At 45.2% G+C, this 18999-nt stretch overlaps 1 protein-coding gene and 1 long non-coding RNA gene across 2 annotated transcripts in view; one reads left to right on the top strand and one right to left on the bottom strand.

The window, feature by feature from the left end:
* Positions 1-3175: 3175 nt before the first annotated feature.
* On the bottom strand, positions 3176-9091 carry LOC120977298. The gene is made up of 3 exons (XR_005773867.1): positions 9008-9091; positions 4991-5350; positions 3176-3228 (listed from the first exon to the last, which is right to left on the bottom strand). It is a non-coding gene; the product is annotated as an uncharacterized LOC120977298 (long non-coding RNA).
* Positions 9092-9241: 150 nt separating this feature from the next.
* The window catches only part of LOC120977274 (solute carrier family 22 member 5-like), a 142038-nt gene continuing 132280 nt past the window's right edge, over positions 9242-18999 (top strand). The window contains exon 1 of the mRNA XM_040405132.1: positions 9242-9763. Within this exon, the coding sequence (XP_040261066.1) occupies positions 9371-9763 (393 nt within the window). The 5' untranslated portion in view covers positions 9242-9370. The remainder of the gene's footprint in view (positions 9764-18999) is intronic.

Genomic DNA, 18999 nt, shown 5'->3' with positions numbered 1-18999 from the left:
TACGTGGCAATTGTAATATTCTACTATGTGCAATTGAAATTATAATATGTTAACAGTAAGCAATGAATATTGATTTTGACATTTATTTTAAAGCCCTCAGTATCAATCAATGTGGAACCCAGCATAGAAGAACGAGGTAGCATATACTGGTTGTAAAAAAGTTTGTTTGACCACGTTGGTCTTCTGTTTGGCCGTGCCCTGTTGGTTTGGCCTTTAACTCTTTAGCTATTTCTGCCCTTTAATATTTAGGCTTTCAGTATTTGCCACCGTTTGGCATTACATTAAATAAAATCAGTATGAATTTGAACAATACATGTTCTGTTTTTTTTATTTGACCCAATACTGGTTGAGTTTTTCACCCTTTGCATAACAGCAGCACTACAAAAGTTTTTATTTACAGTGATTAAGTAAAATTCATGGTAGGTGGTTAATATTTGTAGGACTGAACTCAAAATTTTAGATTTCTTAACCTTAAGTAAATTTTAGGATTGGGCAGACTCAACCAGTATTAGGTATTGGTCCCAGATTGCTATTACCGACCAGGAGTTTCAAATTATTTTTTTTTTTCTATTTTAGTTCATATGCTGTGGAAAGCTGAAGACGACGGCTCTGTGCAAGCAGTTGTTGGACCATACAAGCTGTATAGTTCATCCTTTTGTACACTACATGGCAATAACTGGCTGGTGGACGAGGTAAAAAAAATACATAATATTGACAAGTATGATTAACTGATGTGTATATGTGTAATCGATTTTATATTGTATGATGCAGGTTATTGACGCCTATATCCATCATCTGATAGCGAAGCATGAGGCAAGTGTTACGTACATTACTTCATTTTTTATGTCCTTTGCTTTAGTTAGATTACTTGCTAACTTTTATTGCATTTCAATAGGAACCTGTGCGCCAGTTTGATGCTGTTTTGTCCTCGGTGTTGTTTTACGGAAAAATAGAAACACTTGGAAAGGTTGGTTACTGTTTAAATTTGTATTTATAATATATAATTCTATAATAAAAATCCTTTTTTTTAAAATTAAGTTTATGATTTATACATACATTTGATAAGGCAATGTTTCCTAACCTTCTTTCAGGTCAAGTTTCCAGATGAAGATATATGGATATGCCCTATTAATGTTGGAGCCCACTGGATTTTGATGGTATATATTGGTCAAATCATTGTTTATGTTCTACTTATTTAATCATGTATTAAAGTTTAATGTAATTACGGTGTATATTTCAATATGTAGAAGTACAATCTCAATGCTACCATGTATAAATTTTATTTATACTCTATTACAGCTACAAGTAGGTATAACTTTCATTGTCTTAAATAAAGCCATTATCCACATTGTTCTTAGTCTATAAAATATCATTGAACGAATTTCGTTAAATGTTTTCCATGGATGCCCTAATAATGTGTATTTGGGTTGTTATTGAATTCAGTGCTTTAATTGTTTTTTTTTTTATTTAAATAGATATGTTTGTAATATCTTCACTCTACTTAGCTCTTATTATTTTTATTAGGTGGTGATCATGTCCGAGAAAGTGCTTGTGGTGATGGATCCCCAGGGTAACGAAACCTGCTATCTTGACAAAATTCAGAAGAACTGGAAGTACGGTTGTTTCCATTAAGACTTAACGCTGTCCAAGAGACTAGGCAAAACATGTATGTTGTAGTATACATTTAAAGCCATTATCAAAAAAAATGTTTTATGCTTGATTGACAGTCTATTCTTGAGCAAGTACAAGCCAGAAGAACAAGCCGCAGAGTGGAAGACCTGGATCCAGTATCACAACAACCAGCAAGATTCGAGTAGCTGTGGCGTTTTAGTTCTGCTGGTAAATTTATTTATAACCAACTTAAATTCTATGCAAAGAATCATGTCACTGTCGTTCAAAATCAGAAATGTTTTTAAAAAATTTTATTTTTATTTTTTTGAAGTTCGCCAAGGAATTCCTACAAACAAGGACCATCTGGGAAGTCAAGACCACGGAGGAACATATAAGGGATGCAAGAATGGAAATAGCATGTGCCCTACTACAGTACAAAGGTCCGGTATATCTAACTATCTCCAAATGGTTAATCTAGATAATTACATTCATACAAAATGTGCACATATAATAACATCCAACTGTAAATTTATTCTTAAAATAATCCACAAGACATACAGACATAATAACATCTAGGTATGACCCTTTACTTGTTCTCATAAATATATATAGCAATAAACTCCTTCCCTTGAAATATCTGATCAATCTAATAATTACAGTTAATTGAGGTTTGTCATTTTCTCATTTGGAAAAATTTTCTCTCTAACATTATCTTTTAGCATGCTGATTGCACAACTGCTGTGTCCTGCGACGGAGGAGGAAGACTAATGAAGAGCTCCAGATCATTTTCTAAAAACAAATCGGTAGAGTTTAGACTACCTTACGTGCACTTTCAGTCTTCAACAGGTAACTATTCAAGCTAACAATCTTACCTTTTTCTTTGTTGGATCGACTGAGGCTAACGCTGTGTCCTGCGACTGAGGAGGAAGACTAAGGAAGAGCTCCATGTAAGATACTTGTCTAAGAACAAAGCGGTAGAGTTTAGACTACCTTACGTGCACTTTCAGTCTTCAACGGGTAACTATTCAAGCTAACAATCTTACCTTTTTCTTTGTTGGATCGACTGAGGCTAACGCTGTGTCCTGCGACGGAGGAGGAGGAAGACTAAGGAAGAGCTCCATGTAAGATACTTGTCTAAGAACAAAACGGTAGAGTTTAGACTACCTTACGTGCACTTTCAGTCTTCAACAGGTAACTATTCAAGCTAACAATCTTACCTTTTTCTTTGTTGGATCGACTGAGGCTAACGCTGTGTCCTGCGACTGAGGAGGAAGACTAAGGAAGAGCTCCATGTAAGATACTTGTCTAAGAACAAAGCGGTAGAGTTTAGACTACCTTACGTGCACTTTCAGTCTTCAACGGGTAACTATTCAAGCTAACAATCTTACCTTTTTCTTTGTTGGATCGACTGAGGCTAACGCTGTGTCCTGCGACTGAGGAGGAAGACTAAGGAAGAGCTCCATGTAAGATACTTGTCTAAGAACAAAACGGTAGAGTTTAGACTACCTTACGTGCACTTTCAGTCTTCAACGGGTAACTATTCAAGCTAACAATCTTACCTTTTTCTTTGTTGGATCGACTGAGGCTAACGCTGTGTCCTGCGACGGAGGAGGAAGACTAAGGAAGAGCTCCATGTAAGATACTTTCACTTGGATTCCCATTTAGCAAACAAAAATTTAATTTTTTTTTAAATTTTGTGATACTATAGTAATTGTCAATGTCTCTCTAATATTGTTGTAGGTTTGTAAACTAACCTCAAATTTTTTACATTTTTGCTCAACAGAGACAACCAGTGTCCTCCAGGTGACTACTTTGAAGAAGGGATACATCTTAAATGGTCATATATAAAAAGATTAATACTATACCCTAGTTATCACAATATACTAATCTAATAATAAGTATGTAGCCTAGCACATGTCATACACTGTAGTATGTAGCCCAGCACATGTCATACACTCAGGGCCATCTTTAATATTGATTGGACCCTGGGCAAGAATTTACTTGGGCCCCCTGGATCCCGCCTTTCCACACCCTAGCATGCAATCATGCCCTCCACGTTGTGCAACACTGCACTAGGAAGCACCTATAGTGACCATCTGATGAGTGGCCACTAGAGGTGTTCCATGACCGGGCTGAAAGAAGCGTATTTTAAACATCCGCTTGTAGGATGATGCCACACAGACTGTTGTTGGATGCAAACGGGAAATGTTTGACACCTGTTGTACAATTGTGAACACAGTCCATCGAATTTGAGAATCTGCTTTTTAGAACAGTTGGAAAACAGGACTCCCCATTGTGTTGAACGGTTGCCGAGTAACCTTTTCCTTGTTTTTGTTTCTATATGAGTTATAGTTAAAAACTGTAAAAAAATAATTTGGTACTATTATTTTTTTTATATAATTTAATCTACTAATCTAATTTTTAAACAAATATGGACATATCAAATTGTGCCAGCCAAGCTGTCATTATTTGGTGTCATCTGAATACAACAGAACTGTTAATATCTTAACGTATTAACAGTATACAAATCACCTGATTGCTAACAGTATTTTAAAGGAAAAGAATAAATGAAACAAATTTTTTTTAACCCCCCCCCCCCCAGAGCACAACAACACATGGTGAAAGGGTGTATTTTTAGCTAATACTTATGACATTGTGATGTATTGTACGTGTCCTGTTGAAAACAATATTATTTATGATTTAAATATTAATCAATACAATATCTATTAATAAAATACAGTTGTGGAATAAGATGACTCCTGTTTTTATTTAAGTAATCTTCAAAGTTGCGGTCAGCCAAGCAGGCACAGGCAGTAGCCTGTGAATGTGAACCACCCCCTCCCCCCCTTTGCGATCCCACTATGTCCAAATTAGTAGCGATTGTGTCAATCGGGTGATGCTGGCCGTAGTGACCCTGAGAATATAAGCTGGTCACCACTCCTTGTGCTGTTCTGCTTTTGGCCACTGCTCCCTCTTTGTCTTTTGCTACGCTGTAAGCGGTGTGTAGGAGATACAGTCACGGTGTAAGCAGTGTGTAGGAGATACAGTCGTTTAATTCTCCATCGTCACAGTATTTAGTTACCTCATCAGTATTACAGTCACTCACATTGGTTGAATTGGCACATGGACACACATGTGAGCAGTAACGCCACGTCAAGGCTCCAACCCTTGTTACTGACCAGTCACACACACCATGCTTTTCATTCATACACATTTGGTATTCCAGATGTTTTGGACTACACCTCTCATTATGATTTGCCAGCATGATGGGAGATGTAATTCACAGCATGTGGACGGCCTATGGTTGCCGACCTCTGACCTCGCGGTGATCACCGTACACAATGCTGAAGTAGCGGTGCAAACAGGAGCAGCTTGTCACCTGTCAGATGCCCCTTCACTGCTCCAGCCGGGGGCGCGGGCCTCAAACATGGGCTTCTTCAATCCACTTCAGGTACTTCGTGTTCCATAGGAGAACATGCTGGTCAGAGTTGGGACACACAAAAAAAAAACAGGTTAGAGTAAATGGCAGAACAGACGCAGTGCAGCAGACGGTCCACATATACAGCAGACAGACACACGGATTGTGGGAGACACAGAGACGGAGATGACAGAATCCAGTGAGCGACGGATTTGGTGGCAGATGTGTCCCTCTGGCTGGGGGGCAGCTTCTCATCCTTCTCCAATGAGTGACGAGATGGCTGCAGTTTCGTAGCAAAAAGCATGCCATGGCAGAGGAGATCTAGGAAAAAAATATTTTTTGGTGAAACTAGGGTTGTACACATCTTACACACAGGCCACACGTGCTGCACAGCTCCCCCAAATATAATACACTGCCCCCAAACATCTAACGCACAGGCGACCCCAATATACTTCACAGACCACCCCAATATATAGCACAGACAACCCCCAATATACTGCGTAGACCCCCAGAAAATATACTGTGCAGACACCCCCCCCATATACTGCGCAGACACCCCCCAATATATTGCTACCGTGCAAATCTGCTGCCCTGCTTTGAATATATGAAGAATTGGAGGCCTGCTTTAAGTGTCCGATGCCCAATCCAAGTCTGCACACTGTCCCCCAATAAAAGATGCCACCTCCAAGTCTGCCAACTGTCCCCTATATAGGTTTTAGCACAGATAAAATACATTGAGGCTACCGTGCAAATCTGCTGCCCTGCTTTGAATACATGATGCATCGGAGGCCTGCTTTAAGTGTCCGATGCCCAATCCAAGTCTGCCCACTGTCCTCCAATAAAAGATGCCACCTCCAAGTCTGCCAACTGTCCCCTATATAGGTTTCAGCACAGATAAAATACATTGAGGCTACCGTGCAAATCTGCTGCCCTGCTTTGAATATATGAAGAATTGGAGGCCTGCTTTAAGTGTCCGATGCCCAATCCAAGTCTGCACACTGTCCCCCAATAAAAGATGCCACCTCCAAGTCTGCCAACTGTCCCCTATATAGGTTTTAGCACAGATAAAATACATTGAGGCTACCGTGCAAATCTGCTGCCCTGCTTTGAATATATGATGCATCGGAGGCCTGCTTTAAGTGTCAGATGCCCAATCCAAGTCTGCACACTGTCCCCCAATAAAAGATGCCACCTCCAAGTCTGCCAACTGTCCCCTATATAGGTTTTAGCACAGATAAAATACATTGAGGCTACCGTGCAAATCTGCTGCCCTGCTTTGAATATATGAAGAATTGGAGGCCTGCTTTAAGTGTCCGATGCCCAATCCAAGTCTGCACACTGTCCCCCAATAAAAGATGCCACCTCCAAGTCTGCCAACTGTCCCCTATATAGGTTTTAGCACAGATAAAATACATTGAGGCTACCGTGCAAATCTGCTGCCCTGCTTTGAATACATGATGCATCGGAGGCCTGCTTTAAGTGTCCGATGCCCAATCCAAGTCTGCACACTGTCCCCCAATAAAAGATGCCACCTCCAAGTCTGCCAACTGTCCCCTATATAGGTTTTAGCACAGATAAAATACATTGAGGCTACCGTGCAAATCTGCTGCCCTGCTTTGAATACATGATGCATCGGAGGCCTGCTTTAAGTGTCCGATGCCCAATCCAAGTCTGCACACTGTCCCCCAATAAAAGATGCCACCTCCAAGTCTGCCAACTGTCCCCTATATAGGATTACATGATGCATCGGAGGCCCCCTTTAAGTGTCCGATGCCCAATCCAAGTCTGCCCACTGTCCACCAATAAAAGATGCCACCTCCGAATCTGCCAACTGTCCCCTATATAGGTTTTAGCACAGATAAAATACATTGAGGCTACCGTGCAAATCTGCTGCCCTGCTTTGAATATATGAAGAATCGGAGGCCTGCTTTAAGTGTCCGATGGCCAATCCAAGTCTGCCCACTGTCCTCCAATAAAAGATGCCACCTCCAAGTCTGCCAACTGTCCCCTATATAGGTTTCAGCACAGATAAAATACATTGAGGCTACCGTGCAAATCTGCTGCCCTGCTTTGAATATATGAAGAATCGGAGGCCTGCTTTAAGTGTCCGATGCCCAATCCAAGTCTGCCCACTGTCCTCCAATAAAAGATGCCACCTCCAAGTCTGCCAACTGTCCCCTATATAGGATTACATGATGCATCGGAGGCCCCCTTTAAGTGTCCGATGCCCAATCCAAGTCTGCCCACTGTCCTCCAATAAAAGATGCCACCTCCAAGTCTGCCAACTGTCCCCTATATAGGTTTCAGCACAGATAAAATACATTGAGGCTACCGTGCAAATCTGCTGCCCTGCTTTGAATATATGAAGAATTGGAGGCCTGCTTTAAGTGTCCGATGCCCAATCGAAGTCTGCACACTGTCCCCCAATAAAAGATGCCACCTCCAAGTCTGCCAACTGTCCCCTATATAGGTTTTAGCACAGATAAAATACATTGAGGCTACCGTGCAAATCTGCTGCCCTGCTTTGAATATATGATGCATCGGAGGCCTGCTTTAAGTGTCCGATGCCCAATCCAAGTCTGCCCACTGTCCCCCAATAAAAGATGCCACCTCCAAGTCTGCCAACTGTCCCCTATATAGGTTTCAGCACAGATAAAATACATTGAGGCTACCGTGCAAATCTGCTGCCCTGCTTTGAATATATGAAGAATCGGAGGCCTGCTTTAAGTGTCCGATGCCCAATCCAAGTCTGCACACTGTCCCCCAATAAAAGATGCCACCTCCAAGTCTGCCAACTGTCCCCTATATAGGTTTCAGCACAGATAAAATACATTGAGGCTACCGTGCAAATCTGCTGCCCTGCTTTGAATATATGAAGAATCGGAGGCCTGCTTTAAGTGTCCGATGCCCAGTCCAAGTCTGCCCACTGTCCTCCAATAAAAGATGCCACCTCCAAGTCTGCCAACTGTCCCCTATATAGGATTACATGATGCATCGGAGGCCCCCTTTAAGTGTCCGATGCCCAATCCAAGTCTGCCCACTGTCCACCAATAAAAGATGCCACCTCCGAATCTGCCAACTGTCCCCTATATAGGTTTACATGATGCATCGGAGGCCCCCTTTAAGTGTCCGATGCCCAATCGAAGTCTGCACACTGTCCCCCAATAAAAGATGCCACCTCCAAGTCTGCCAACTGTCCCCTATATAGGTTTTAGCACAGATAAAATACATTGAGGCTACCGTGCAAATCTGCTGCCCTGCTTTGAATATATGATGCATCGGAGGCCTGCTTTAAGTGTCCGATGCCCAATCCAAGTCTGCCCACTGTCCCCCAATAAAAGATGCCACCTCCAAGTCTGCCAACTGTCCCCTATATAGGTTTCAGCACAGATAAAATACATTGAGGCTACCGTGCAAATCTGCTGCCCTGCTTTGAATATATGAAGAATCGGAGGCCTGCTTTAAGTGTCCGATGCCCAATCCAAGTCTGCACACTGTCCCCCAATAAAAGATGCCACCTCCAAGTCTGCCAACTGTCCCCTATATAGGTTTCAGCACAGATAAAATACATTGAGGCTACCGTGCAAATCTGCTGCCCTGCTTTGAATATATGAAGAATCGGAGGCCTGCTTTAAGTGTCCGATGCCCAGTCCAAGTCTGCCCACTGTCCTCCAATAAAAGATGCCACCTCCAAGTCTGCCAACTGTCCCCTATATAGGATTACATGATGCATCGGAGGCCCCCTTTAAGTGTCCGATGCCCAATCCAAGTCTGCCCACTGTCCACCAATAAAAGATGCCACCTCCGAATCTGCCAACTGTCCCCTATATAGGTTTACATGATGCATCGGAGGCCCCCTTTAAGTGTCCGATGCCCAATCCAAGTCTGCCCACTGTCCCCCAATAAAAGATGCCCCCTCCGAGTCTGCCAACTGTGCCCTATATAGGTTTAAGCACAAATAACATACACTGTGCTTACCATGCGAATCTGCTGCCCCTGCGCGTTCACACAGCCCTGCGCTGTGCAAATCTGCTGCCCGCGCGTTCACCGAAAGCAGCTGTTAAGATCAGCTGCCCTGAGACAAGCCCTCCATATAGCCAATAAGATTACAGGATTTAGAACACACCTACCTAAGAAGCCGCACGTACAGACAGGAAGTGACGCGGGCAGCAGATTTGTATGGGCAGCAGATTTGCACAGAACACCGCCCCACGGGTGTATAGTCCGTGCTGTGGCCAGTACATAGCACAGCCCACCCGGTAGTCACCGTTCCCTGTTGCTGTGCTTCCCAGCAGGGTTCACCCCCTCCTCTTCCGCCCGGGCGCCCGCCTCCACCTAGCCATGCGAGACTATGATGAGGCGACCTCCTTCCTCGGGGACTGGGGGCCCTTCCAGCTGACCATCTTCTTCCTCCTCAGCGCCAGCATCATACCCAACGGTTTCACCGGGCTCTCCGCTGTCTTCCTGGTCGCTATTCCTGAGCACCGGTGCCTAGTACCCGGCAGTGCCAACCTGAGCCAGGCTTGGAGGAATGTCAGCATCCCCTGGGAGGAGAAGGACGGGCAGCCGGTGGAGAGCAGGTGCTGGAGGTACAGGCTGGACACCCTGAGGAACTATTCTGCCCTGGGGCTCCTTCCTGGGGTGGACGTCAATGTGGAGGTCATCGAGAAGGAGAAGTGTCTGGACGGCTGGCACTATGACCGGGACCTCTACCACTCCACCGTGGTCACCGAGGTCAGTGACAGTATCCCTGCAGCTCTCTCCCATCTATCCAGCTGGTATGGGTGGCACACAACCAGGCAGTGTTGTGTCCTGTACCGCATTATATCGGGTCACGTTACATTTACAATCTGGCTTCTCACCTTTTATAACTATGAATATCTCTGCTTGCTGACAGTGAATACAGCTGACCTACAAGGACCTGGGCCACTCTCTGAATAGTCAGTAGGGCAATTGACAGGTCTGAAAGTGGCAGCATCCACTGCTTTGGTCTGATTCTGGCTCTACACTCTGCCATCAGTCTGTTTTCCATGGATGGTTGCTAGGAGACACTGTAAAGTGAAAGCAATGATGTGCTGATGTTGTAATACGCAGTGGGTATTGATAGTGTGAACATACTTCACACATATTGGCCTGTGGTGCCTTGACCTTGTGCCCTGCTGCTCCTGATAGTTTGCTACTATGTATCAGTGCAGTGGAAATATATCTGCGTGGAGCTCAGGCTGTTTAAGGGTGCTTTCACACTTGCGGCAGAGGATTCCGGCAGGCAGTTCCGTCGCCAGAACTGCCTGCCGGCTCCGTCCAAACGTATGCAAATTGATGGCATTTGTCAGACAGATCAGGATCCTGATCTGTATGACAAATGCATTGAAATGCCGGATCCGTCTCTCCGGTATCACCTGGAAAAAACGGATCCGGCATTTTATTTTTTTTCACATTTTTTCCGGTCTTAGCATTCGGAGACCGCAATGCCGGATCCGTTTTCGGTTTTGCTGGAACACTCTGGGCCGGATCCGGCATTAATGCATTTCAATGGGAAAAAATGCTGGCAAGTGTTCCGGAATTTTGGACGGAGATAAAACCGCAGCATGCTGCGGTATTATCTCCGTCCTGAAAAGGCAAAAAGACTGAACTGAAGACATCCTGATGCATCCTGAACGGATTGCTCTCCATTCAGAATTCATTAGGATAAAACTGATCAGTTCTTTTCCGGTATTGAGCCCCTAGGACGGAACTCTATGCCAGAAAACAAAAATGCTAGTGTGAAAGTACCCTAAGCCCCAAAGGAAATATGGTTCTAGCCAAGCATTAGGTCTGGATGGGTCTCCAACCTCTGAATATTTCCATTCACTTTTGTCCTGAAAGCATGGCAAATGCCCTCCTCCCATGTCTCCTCATCTTCTCCATTCCCACAGAGATTCACCTGTCAGGGATTATGATCCTGAATACAAGCAGAGAAGAGGATGAGGCAGCTCTTTAGCTCAGTGTTGTGAAGTAACTTGTCCTCCTGTATGATTAGGACAGGTTTTGTGTGTGCTAATAGGACGGCAGCTATTTTATTTCTCCTAATGATTGCTCCCCAGACAAAATAAACCATTATAACTAATGAAAGGTATTTTGGGAATATATTTATAATAAAGTAATATTTAAGTATTTTTATTTTTTTTATTCCCAGAGAACCCCTTTCATGGATTAGACCTTTCAACCACTGGGGTTGTTGTCTTCTAGGCCTCACAACCCCTTTAATGCTGCCATAAGCTAGTGACAGACAAGCTGATTTCAGCTCTATGGGGTAGTACCAGTCTTGATAAATCACCTATGATTGTTGGAATCCAAATTTAAGAGGGATTCAAAGCTATTTCTTATATCTGCAAATCCCGGACCAGAATGTCCAATTTGTTGGAGACCAGATGAAGTGTCCTTTAGTTGAGCCCCACGTTGGGCGCCAAGATTTTGTTAGGGAAATATCCCTTCACCTATGATTGTTGGAATCCAAATTAAAAGGGATTTGAGCGCTCGGGAAACTGACACAAACATTGGATATAGTTGTATCAGATTTTCTCTTCAATTCAAAGATAAGCTCACAATAATATAGGCTTGAAACAGAAAAAAAAAATCACATGACAAACATGACATTTGCGGTTACAAGATATAAATCATAGGACCATATAAGACCATACGTATGTTTCCATTCCTCTCTCCTCTTTCCCCCCCCCACGAGGCTCAGAATATACTATCTGCTAGAGAGGAAACTGTGGGGAGGGGTGGGGGTGTGTGCGTGTGATCAACACACATAAACTGACTTTTTGACCTTGTTTTTAGCTTTATTATAATCTGTCTATTTAACCCTTTAACCCCTTAAGGCAGGGCTCGACAAATCCCAGGTCGTCATGGCGACCAGGAATTTGGTCCTGGCGCTTGGGTATTTGTCAGCCCGTTTTCAAAGATGCACTCTCGGCGCGCACCATGGTTTCCTGAGCCGGCACAGTGGAGAAGGAGAGGAGTCCCTCCCCACTGTGCGCGGCTGCCGCTGACCACCAATGAGAACAGAGTAGGAGGAGGAGGGGAGGGACTGTGGCCACTGCGCCACCAATGAATGCCTGAATACCAATGTGCCGGCCATATCCCGGCCCCTATGACTGCACGCTGTGATCCGCGCGATTAACCCCTCAGTTGAGGTGTTAATCGCGCGGATCACAGCGTCCTGTCAGAGGTCGGGTGCCGGGAATGTTTGTCTGCATTGGTGGCAGTGGGCAGTTCCGATCGGAGTCCCAGCAGTGTAATGCTGGGGCTCCGATGGGTTACCATGGAAGCCAGGAGTCACGCTACTGAAGTCCTGGCTGCCATGGTATGTTAGTGAGCAGCATTATACTCACGTGCGCCATGGCCGCCGGGCGCTCCTTCTTCTGTCTGTGCGGCTCATTGCTAATGCTTATAGCATTAGCAATGCGCCGCACAGACCTATGAGAAGAAGGAGCTCCCGGCGATCACGGCGCACGTGAGTATAATGCTGCTCACTAACATACCATCGCAGCCAGGACTTCAGTAGCGTCCTGGCTGCCATGGTAACCGATCGGAGCCCCAGCATTAACAATGATGGGGGGGGGGGGGAGGAGGAGGGGGACCCTGTGGCCACTGCCACCAATGATTAATACTGGAGAGGGAGGGGGGGTGGTTTTGTTACCAGAGGGGGCTGATAAGAGTCAGAGGCTGGAGGGGCTGATCAGAGGCTGGAGGGCACATGATAGGCTGGCTGCCATGGTCAGCTCCCTGCTGTTGTGTGCACAAAGCACAGGGCAGCAGGGTGAGTGTAAAGTCCTATTCACCCTAATAGAGCTCTATTAGGGTGAATATGACAAGGGTTCTAGCCCTTAAGGAGGCTAATAGTTATTAAATAAAAAAAAAAAAAAAAAGTTTAAACACCCCCCCCCCCCCAAATATAGAAAACAATATATCGCATATCGCACATGCTTAAAATTATATTGCAATATAGATTTTATGACGCGGCTCCGCCCGGCTCCTAACTTTTTTAACTGGCTCCTAGATTCCAAGGAAATTTATTGACATACCGGTACGGCATGTTTCCCGAGTCCTTAAGGACCCATGACGTACCGATACGTCATAACTTTAAAACTAAATTGCATCGCGGCGGGGGTTAATAGGAACAGGATGTCCGTGAAATCATTCAGCGGGCATCCTGTCACAACGGCGTTGTGGCATCCTGTCACAGCGCCGGGGGGGGGGTCCCGTGACCCCCCTTCCCGTGTCGCTGATCGCCGCAAACCGCAGGTCAATTCAGACCTGCGGTTTGTGGCTTTACCTGCGATTTGCGGCGGCGTGTGGCGGTGCCATCGGGTCCCCATGCGGCTGTAGAAGGGACCCGATGGCATGGGGACAGGCCGGAAGCTGTATGAGTAATACACACAGTATTACTCATACAGCCAATGCATTCCAATACAGAAGTATTGGAATGCATTGTAAAGGAATAGACCCCCAAAAGTTCAAGTCCCAAAGTGGGACAAAAAATAAAGTGAAAAAAAATAGTACCAATCTAACCGTCACCTCATCCCGCAAAAAATTAGCCCCTACCTGAGACAATCGCCCAAAAAATAAAAATGATGCGGCGATACCTAATATGTATACTTTTTTTTTTTATATATATGTATCGCCGCATCCGTATCGACCCGCTCTATAAAAATATCACATCACCTAACCCCTCAGATGAACACCGTAAAATCTTTTTAAATGAAACTGTGCTAAATAAACAATTTTTTGTCACCTTACATCACAAAAAGTGTAATAGCAAGCTATCAAAAAGTCACACGCACCCTAAAATAGTGCCAATAAAACCGTCATCTCATTGTCACAGCCAGACAGCTGAGAAGCGCTCACAGGAGCTTCTCAGATCCTCCTCCTTGAATTTCTTTGTTTTGGTTTAGTTTTTCATCTCGTTAGTCTATCTCAGCTGTCATGCAGTTGGACTGATTGCTACCCTTTAAGTTCCTCCCCATAATGCAGTAGTGTGCGGCTGATACAACTTCCTGGAGTGTGTGTGCATGCTGTTCCCAGTTCTTAGTTCCCAGTTCTTAGTTCCCAGTTCTTAGTTCCCAGTTCTTAGTTCCCAGTTCTTAGTTCCCAGTTCTTAGTTCCCAGTTCTTAGTTCCCAGTTCTTAGTTCCCAGTTCTTAGTTCCCAGTTCTTAGTTCCCAGTTCTTAGTTCCCAGTCCTCAGTTCCCAGTCCTCAGTTCCCAGTCCTCAGTCCTCAGTAAGATAAGTGCTGTTTATGTATTTATGATTTTGTCTTTTCTGGATCCAGGTGACCCTGACTCCCTCCGTGTCAGTGTAGGGAGCCGGTGGTCGTGTCCCTTCACTATTGTAGGGTCTTCAGGTAATAGATAGCCGAGGAACGTGGATATGCGGCCATCCACCTTTGGGGTGTTCGCATAGGCTGAGCAGTGAGGGAGAGCGGCTGGTCTATTGCAGGGGTCTCCCTTTGTTCCTTAGTTGTGGATCCAGAGAGACATTGTTTATATGGTATTGTCTTGTTTCCGGTACACCATCCGTGACATTATCAGCCGCCAAAACCGTCTCAAGCATGGATCCGGTTTCACTTTTGGCTGAACGCCTCCAGGGTCTTTCATTGGAGGTAGCTGATCTCCGTAGGATTTTTTCTCAGTTTCAAGTGACCGGTTCAGCTTGCGTTCATGGAGTTTGTGCTGAGCCCAAGATCTCGCTCCCGGATACGTTCTCTGAGGTAGTGAGAATTTTGTGCGTTTTAAAGAGGCTTGCAAACTCCATTTTCGCCTTCTTCCCCATTCTTCTGGTGATGAAGAACGGAGGGTGGGGATCATTGTATCGCTGCTCAGGGGTAACGCTCAGTCTTGGGCCTTTTCGCTACCGGAGGGGGCACGGCCCCTCCGCTCAGTGGATGAATTCTTTTTAGCCCTGGGTCAGATATATAATGATCCAGATCGTATTGCTCTGGCTGAGTCTAGACTATGTCTGTTATGCCAGGGTAAACAATCCGCAGAGATATACTGCTCAGAATTTCGGAGATGGGCAGCTGATACTGGTTGGAATGATGCTGCACTCCGAAGTCAATTTTGCCATGGTCTTTCAGAGTGATTGAAAGATGCATTTTCCTTTCATGAGAGGACTATCTCCTTGGACTCTGCTATGTCTCAGGCCGTTCGTATTGACAGGCGTCTTAGAGAGAGACGAGAGATCTCTCCTTCCTGTCCTACTCAGTCCCGGAACAGTGCAGCGGTCTCATTCTGTGCGCAGGAGTCTCAGTCGCTGTCAGCCCCTTCTGAGCAGGAGCCCATGCAGCTGGGGTTGATTGCCTCAGACAATAGAAGATTCAGCTCGCATGGGAGGGTTTGTTTTTGTTGTGGAGGTATAAATCATTTGGCAAATGCTTGTCCCTCTAGGAGATTCAGGCAGTTTTCTGGGAGTAATAAAGAGACAAAACGGAAAAAATCTTTTAAAAATGTTCCGTCTGTTACTATTGGCAGGGTTGAGGCGGAAATTGAAGGTTTTCCGTTTGCTTGTAGTTCCCGTTTTGTCCTGCCTGCTAGGGTGGCGCTAGAGAGCAAGAGCATTTTTTGTGAGATTTTTGTGGATAGTGGAGCAGCTGTCAATCTCATTGATAATCAATTTGCAATAACTCATGGTTTCCAGGTATGCACTTTGGGAAAGGATATTCCTGTTTTTGCTATTGATTCAGCTCCACTTTCTCAGAAATCATTAAAGGGCATAGTTCACAATATCCGTTTAATTGTGAGTGATGCTCATGTTGAGGATGTGTCATGTTTCGTCCTTAGCGGTTTGCCTACTCCTCTAGTGTTGGGGCTACCCTGGCTCACTAAACATAACCCCACCATTGATTGGCAAGCGAGGCAAATAAATGGTTGGAGTAACTTTTGCAGAGAGAATTGCCTCATAACATCTGTTTCTGAGGTTTCTACTAAGACTGTACCACCTTTCCTCTCTGAATTTTTGGATGTCTTCTCTGAGAGTGGAGTTCAGGGTTTACCTCCGCACAGGGAGTATGATTGCCCTATTAATCTCATCCCAGGCGCCAAGCTGCCTAAATCTCGTTTATACAATCTCTCCCAACCTGAGAGGGTCGCTATGCGGGCTTATATCTCTGAGAGTCTAAAAAAAGGACACATACGACCTTCGAAGTCACCTGTTGCCGCTGGTTTTTTCTTTGTTAAGAAAAAAGATGGTTCTTTAAGACCTTGTCTGGATTTCAGGGAGCTGAACAGTATCACTATTCGTGATCCTTATCCGCTTCCTCTGATCCCGGACCTGTTTAACCAGGTTGTTGGGGCTAAAGTCTTTTCCAAATTAGACCTAAGAGGGGCATACAACCTGGTTAGGGTCAGAGAAGGAGACGAATGGAAGACGGCTTTCAATACCCCTGAGGGCCATTTTGAGAATTTGGTTATGCCTTTTGGTTTGATGAATGCCCCAGCCGTTTTTCAGCATTTCGTCAACAGCATTTTTTATCATTTAATGGGAAAATTTGTATTAGTGTATTTGGATGACATTTAGATTTTTTCTCCTGATTTCAAGACTCATAAGGAACACTTACGTCAGGTCTTGCTCATCCTACGGGAGAATAAATTATACGCGAAACTGGAAAAATGTGTGTTTGCGGTTCCAGAAATCCAATTTCTGGGGTTTCTTGTCTCCGCTTCTGGTTTTCGCATGGACCCCGAGAAGGTCCGCGCTGTGCTTGAGTGGGAGCTTCCTGAGAATCAGAAGGCGCTGATGCGTTTTTTGGGCTTTGCCAATTATTACATCAAATTTATTTTGAATTATTCCTCTGTTGTTAAACCACTCACTGATATGACCAGAAAGGGGGTAGATTTTTCTTCCTGGTCGGTAGAGGCGCGTAAGGCCTTTTCTAATATCAATGAGAGTTTTGCTTCCGCTCCCATCCTAGTACAACCTGATATTTCGTTACCCTTCATAGTTGAGGTTGATGCTTCTGAGGTAGGGGTGGGTGCGGTCTTGTCTCAGGGTTCCTCTCCTGCCAAATGGCAACCGTGTGCCTTTTTCTCAAAGAAACTCTCCTCCGCAGAGAGAAATTATGATGTGGGAGATAGGGAATTGTTGGCCATCAAGTTGGCTTTTGAGGAATGGCGCCATTGGCTAGAGGGAGCCAGACACCCTATTACCGTGTTTACTGACCATAAAAATCTGGCCTACTTGGAGTCAGCCAAGCGTCTGAACCCGAGACAGGCCAGATGGTCTTTTGTTCTTTTCAAGGTTTAATTTTGTTGTTACGTTCCGCCCTGGGGTTAAGAATGTGAAGGCAGATGCCCTGTCACGTTGTTTTCCGGGAGGTGGGAATTTTGAAGACCCGGGTCCCATTTTGGCTGAAGGTGTGGTGGTCTCTGCTCTTTTTCCTGAATTGGAGGCAGAGGTGCAGGCAGCCCAGTCAGAAGCTCCTGATCTTTGTCCTCCTGGGAGGTTGTTTGTGCCTCTCGCTTTGAGACACAAGATTTTTAAAGAACACCACGACACGGTCCTTGCTGGGCACCCGGGGGCAAGAGCCACACTGGATCTCATCGCTCGGAGATTCTGGTGGCCTGCGCTTCGTAAGTCGGTTGAGGGTTTTGTGGCAGCTTGCGAGACTTGCGCTCGTGCCAAGGTCCCTCATTCACGGCCATCAGGTCCTCTCCTTCCTTTGCCCATTCCTTCCCGTCCTTGGACACATCTGTCCATAGACTTCATAACGGACTTGCCTCGTTCCTCGGGGAAGTCTGTGATTCTGGTGGTGGTGGACCGTTTTAGCAAAATGGTGCATTTTATCCCTTTTCCTGGTTTTGTGGCGGAGAATCAGGAGGATTGGTGTTCTTTTTTGTCCCTTGCTGAGTTTGCTTTAAATAACCGTCGTCAGGAGTCCTCTGATAAGTCACCATTTTTTGGTGCATATGGGTTCCATCCGCAGTTTGGGACTATCTCGGGAGAGGGCTCTTCTGGTTTGCCTGATGAGGACAGATTCTCCTCGTCTTTGTCATCTATTTGGCAAAAGATTCAGGATAATCTAAAGAGCATGAGTGAGAGAGATAAGCGTGTGGCGGATAAGAGACGTGTGCCTGGTCCGGACCTGAATGTTGGTGATCTGGTGTGGTTGTCTACCAAGAATATCAAATTGAAGGTTCCCTCCTGGAAGTTGGGTCCTAGGTTTATTGGGCCTTACAAGATCCTGTCTGTCATCAATCCTGTTGCCTACCGTCTTGATCTTCCTCAGACTTGGAAGATCCATAATGTTTTTCATAAGTCCTTATTGAAACCTTATGTTCAACCTATTGTACCCTCGCCTTTGCCTCCTCCTCCGATTATGGTTGATGGAAATCTTGAATTTCAGGTCTCTAGGATTGTGGATTCTCGTCTTGTCCGCGGTTCCCTCCAGTACCTCGTTCATTGGGAGGGTTATGGTCCTGAGGAGAGGATGTGGGTCCCAGTGACGGACATTAAGGCCTCTCGTCTCATCAGGGCTTTCCATAGGTCCCATCCTGAGAAGGTGGGCCCTGAGTGTCCGGAGTCCACTCCTAGAGGGAGGGGTACTGTCACAGCCAGACAGCTGAGAAGCGCTCACAGGAGCTTCTCAGATCCTCCTCCTTGAATTTCTTTGTTTTGGTTTAGTTTTTCATCTCGTTAGTCTATCTCAGCTGTCATGCAGTTGGACTGATTGCTACCCTTTAAGTTCCTCCCCATAATGCAGTAGTGTGCGGCTGATACAACTTCCTGGAGTGTGTGTGCATGCTGTTCCCAGTTCCCAGTCCCCAGTCCTCAGTCGTCAGTCGTCTGCAAGATAAGTGCTGTTTATGTATTTATGATTTTGTCTTTTCTGGATCCAGGTGACCCTGACTCCCTCCGTGTCAGTGTAGGGAGCCGGTGGTCGTGTCCCTTCACTATTGTAGGGTCTTCAGGTAATAGATAGCCGAGGAACGT

The sequence above is a fragment of the Bufo bufo genome, chromosome 1 (genome assembly GCF_905171765.1).
Source record: "Bufo bufo chromosome 1, aBufBuf1.1, whole genome shotgun sequence".
Taxonomy (NCBI): Eukaryota; Metazoa; Chordata; class Amphibia; order Anura; family Bufonidae; genus Bufo; species Bufo bufo.
The sequence above is the reverse complement of the archived record's forward strand: the minus strand, read 5'-3'. Positions and strand labels throughout refer to the sequence as shown.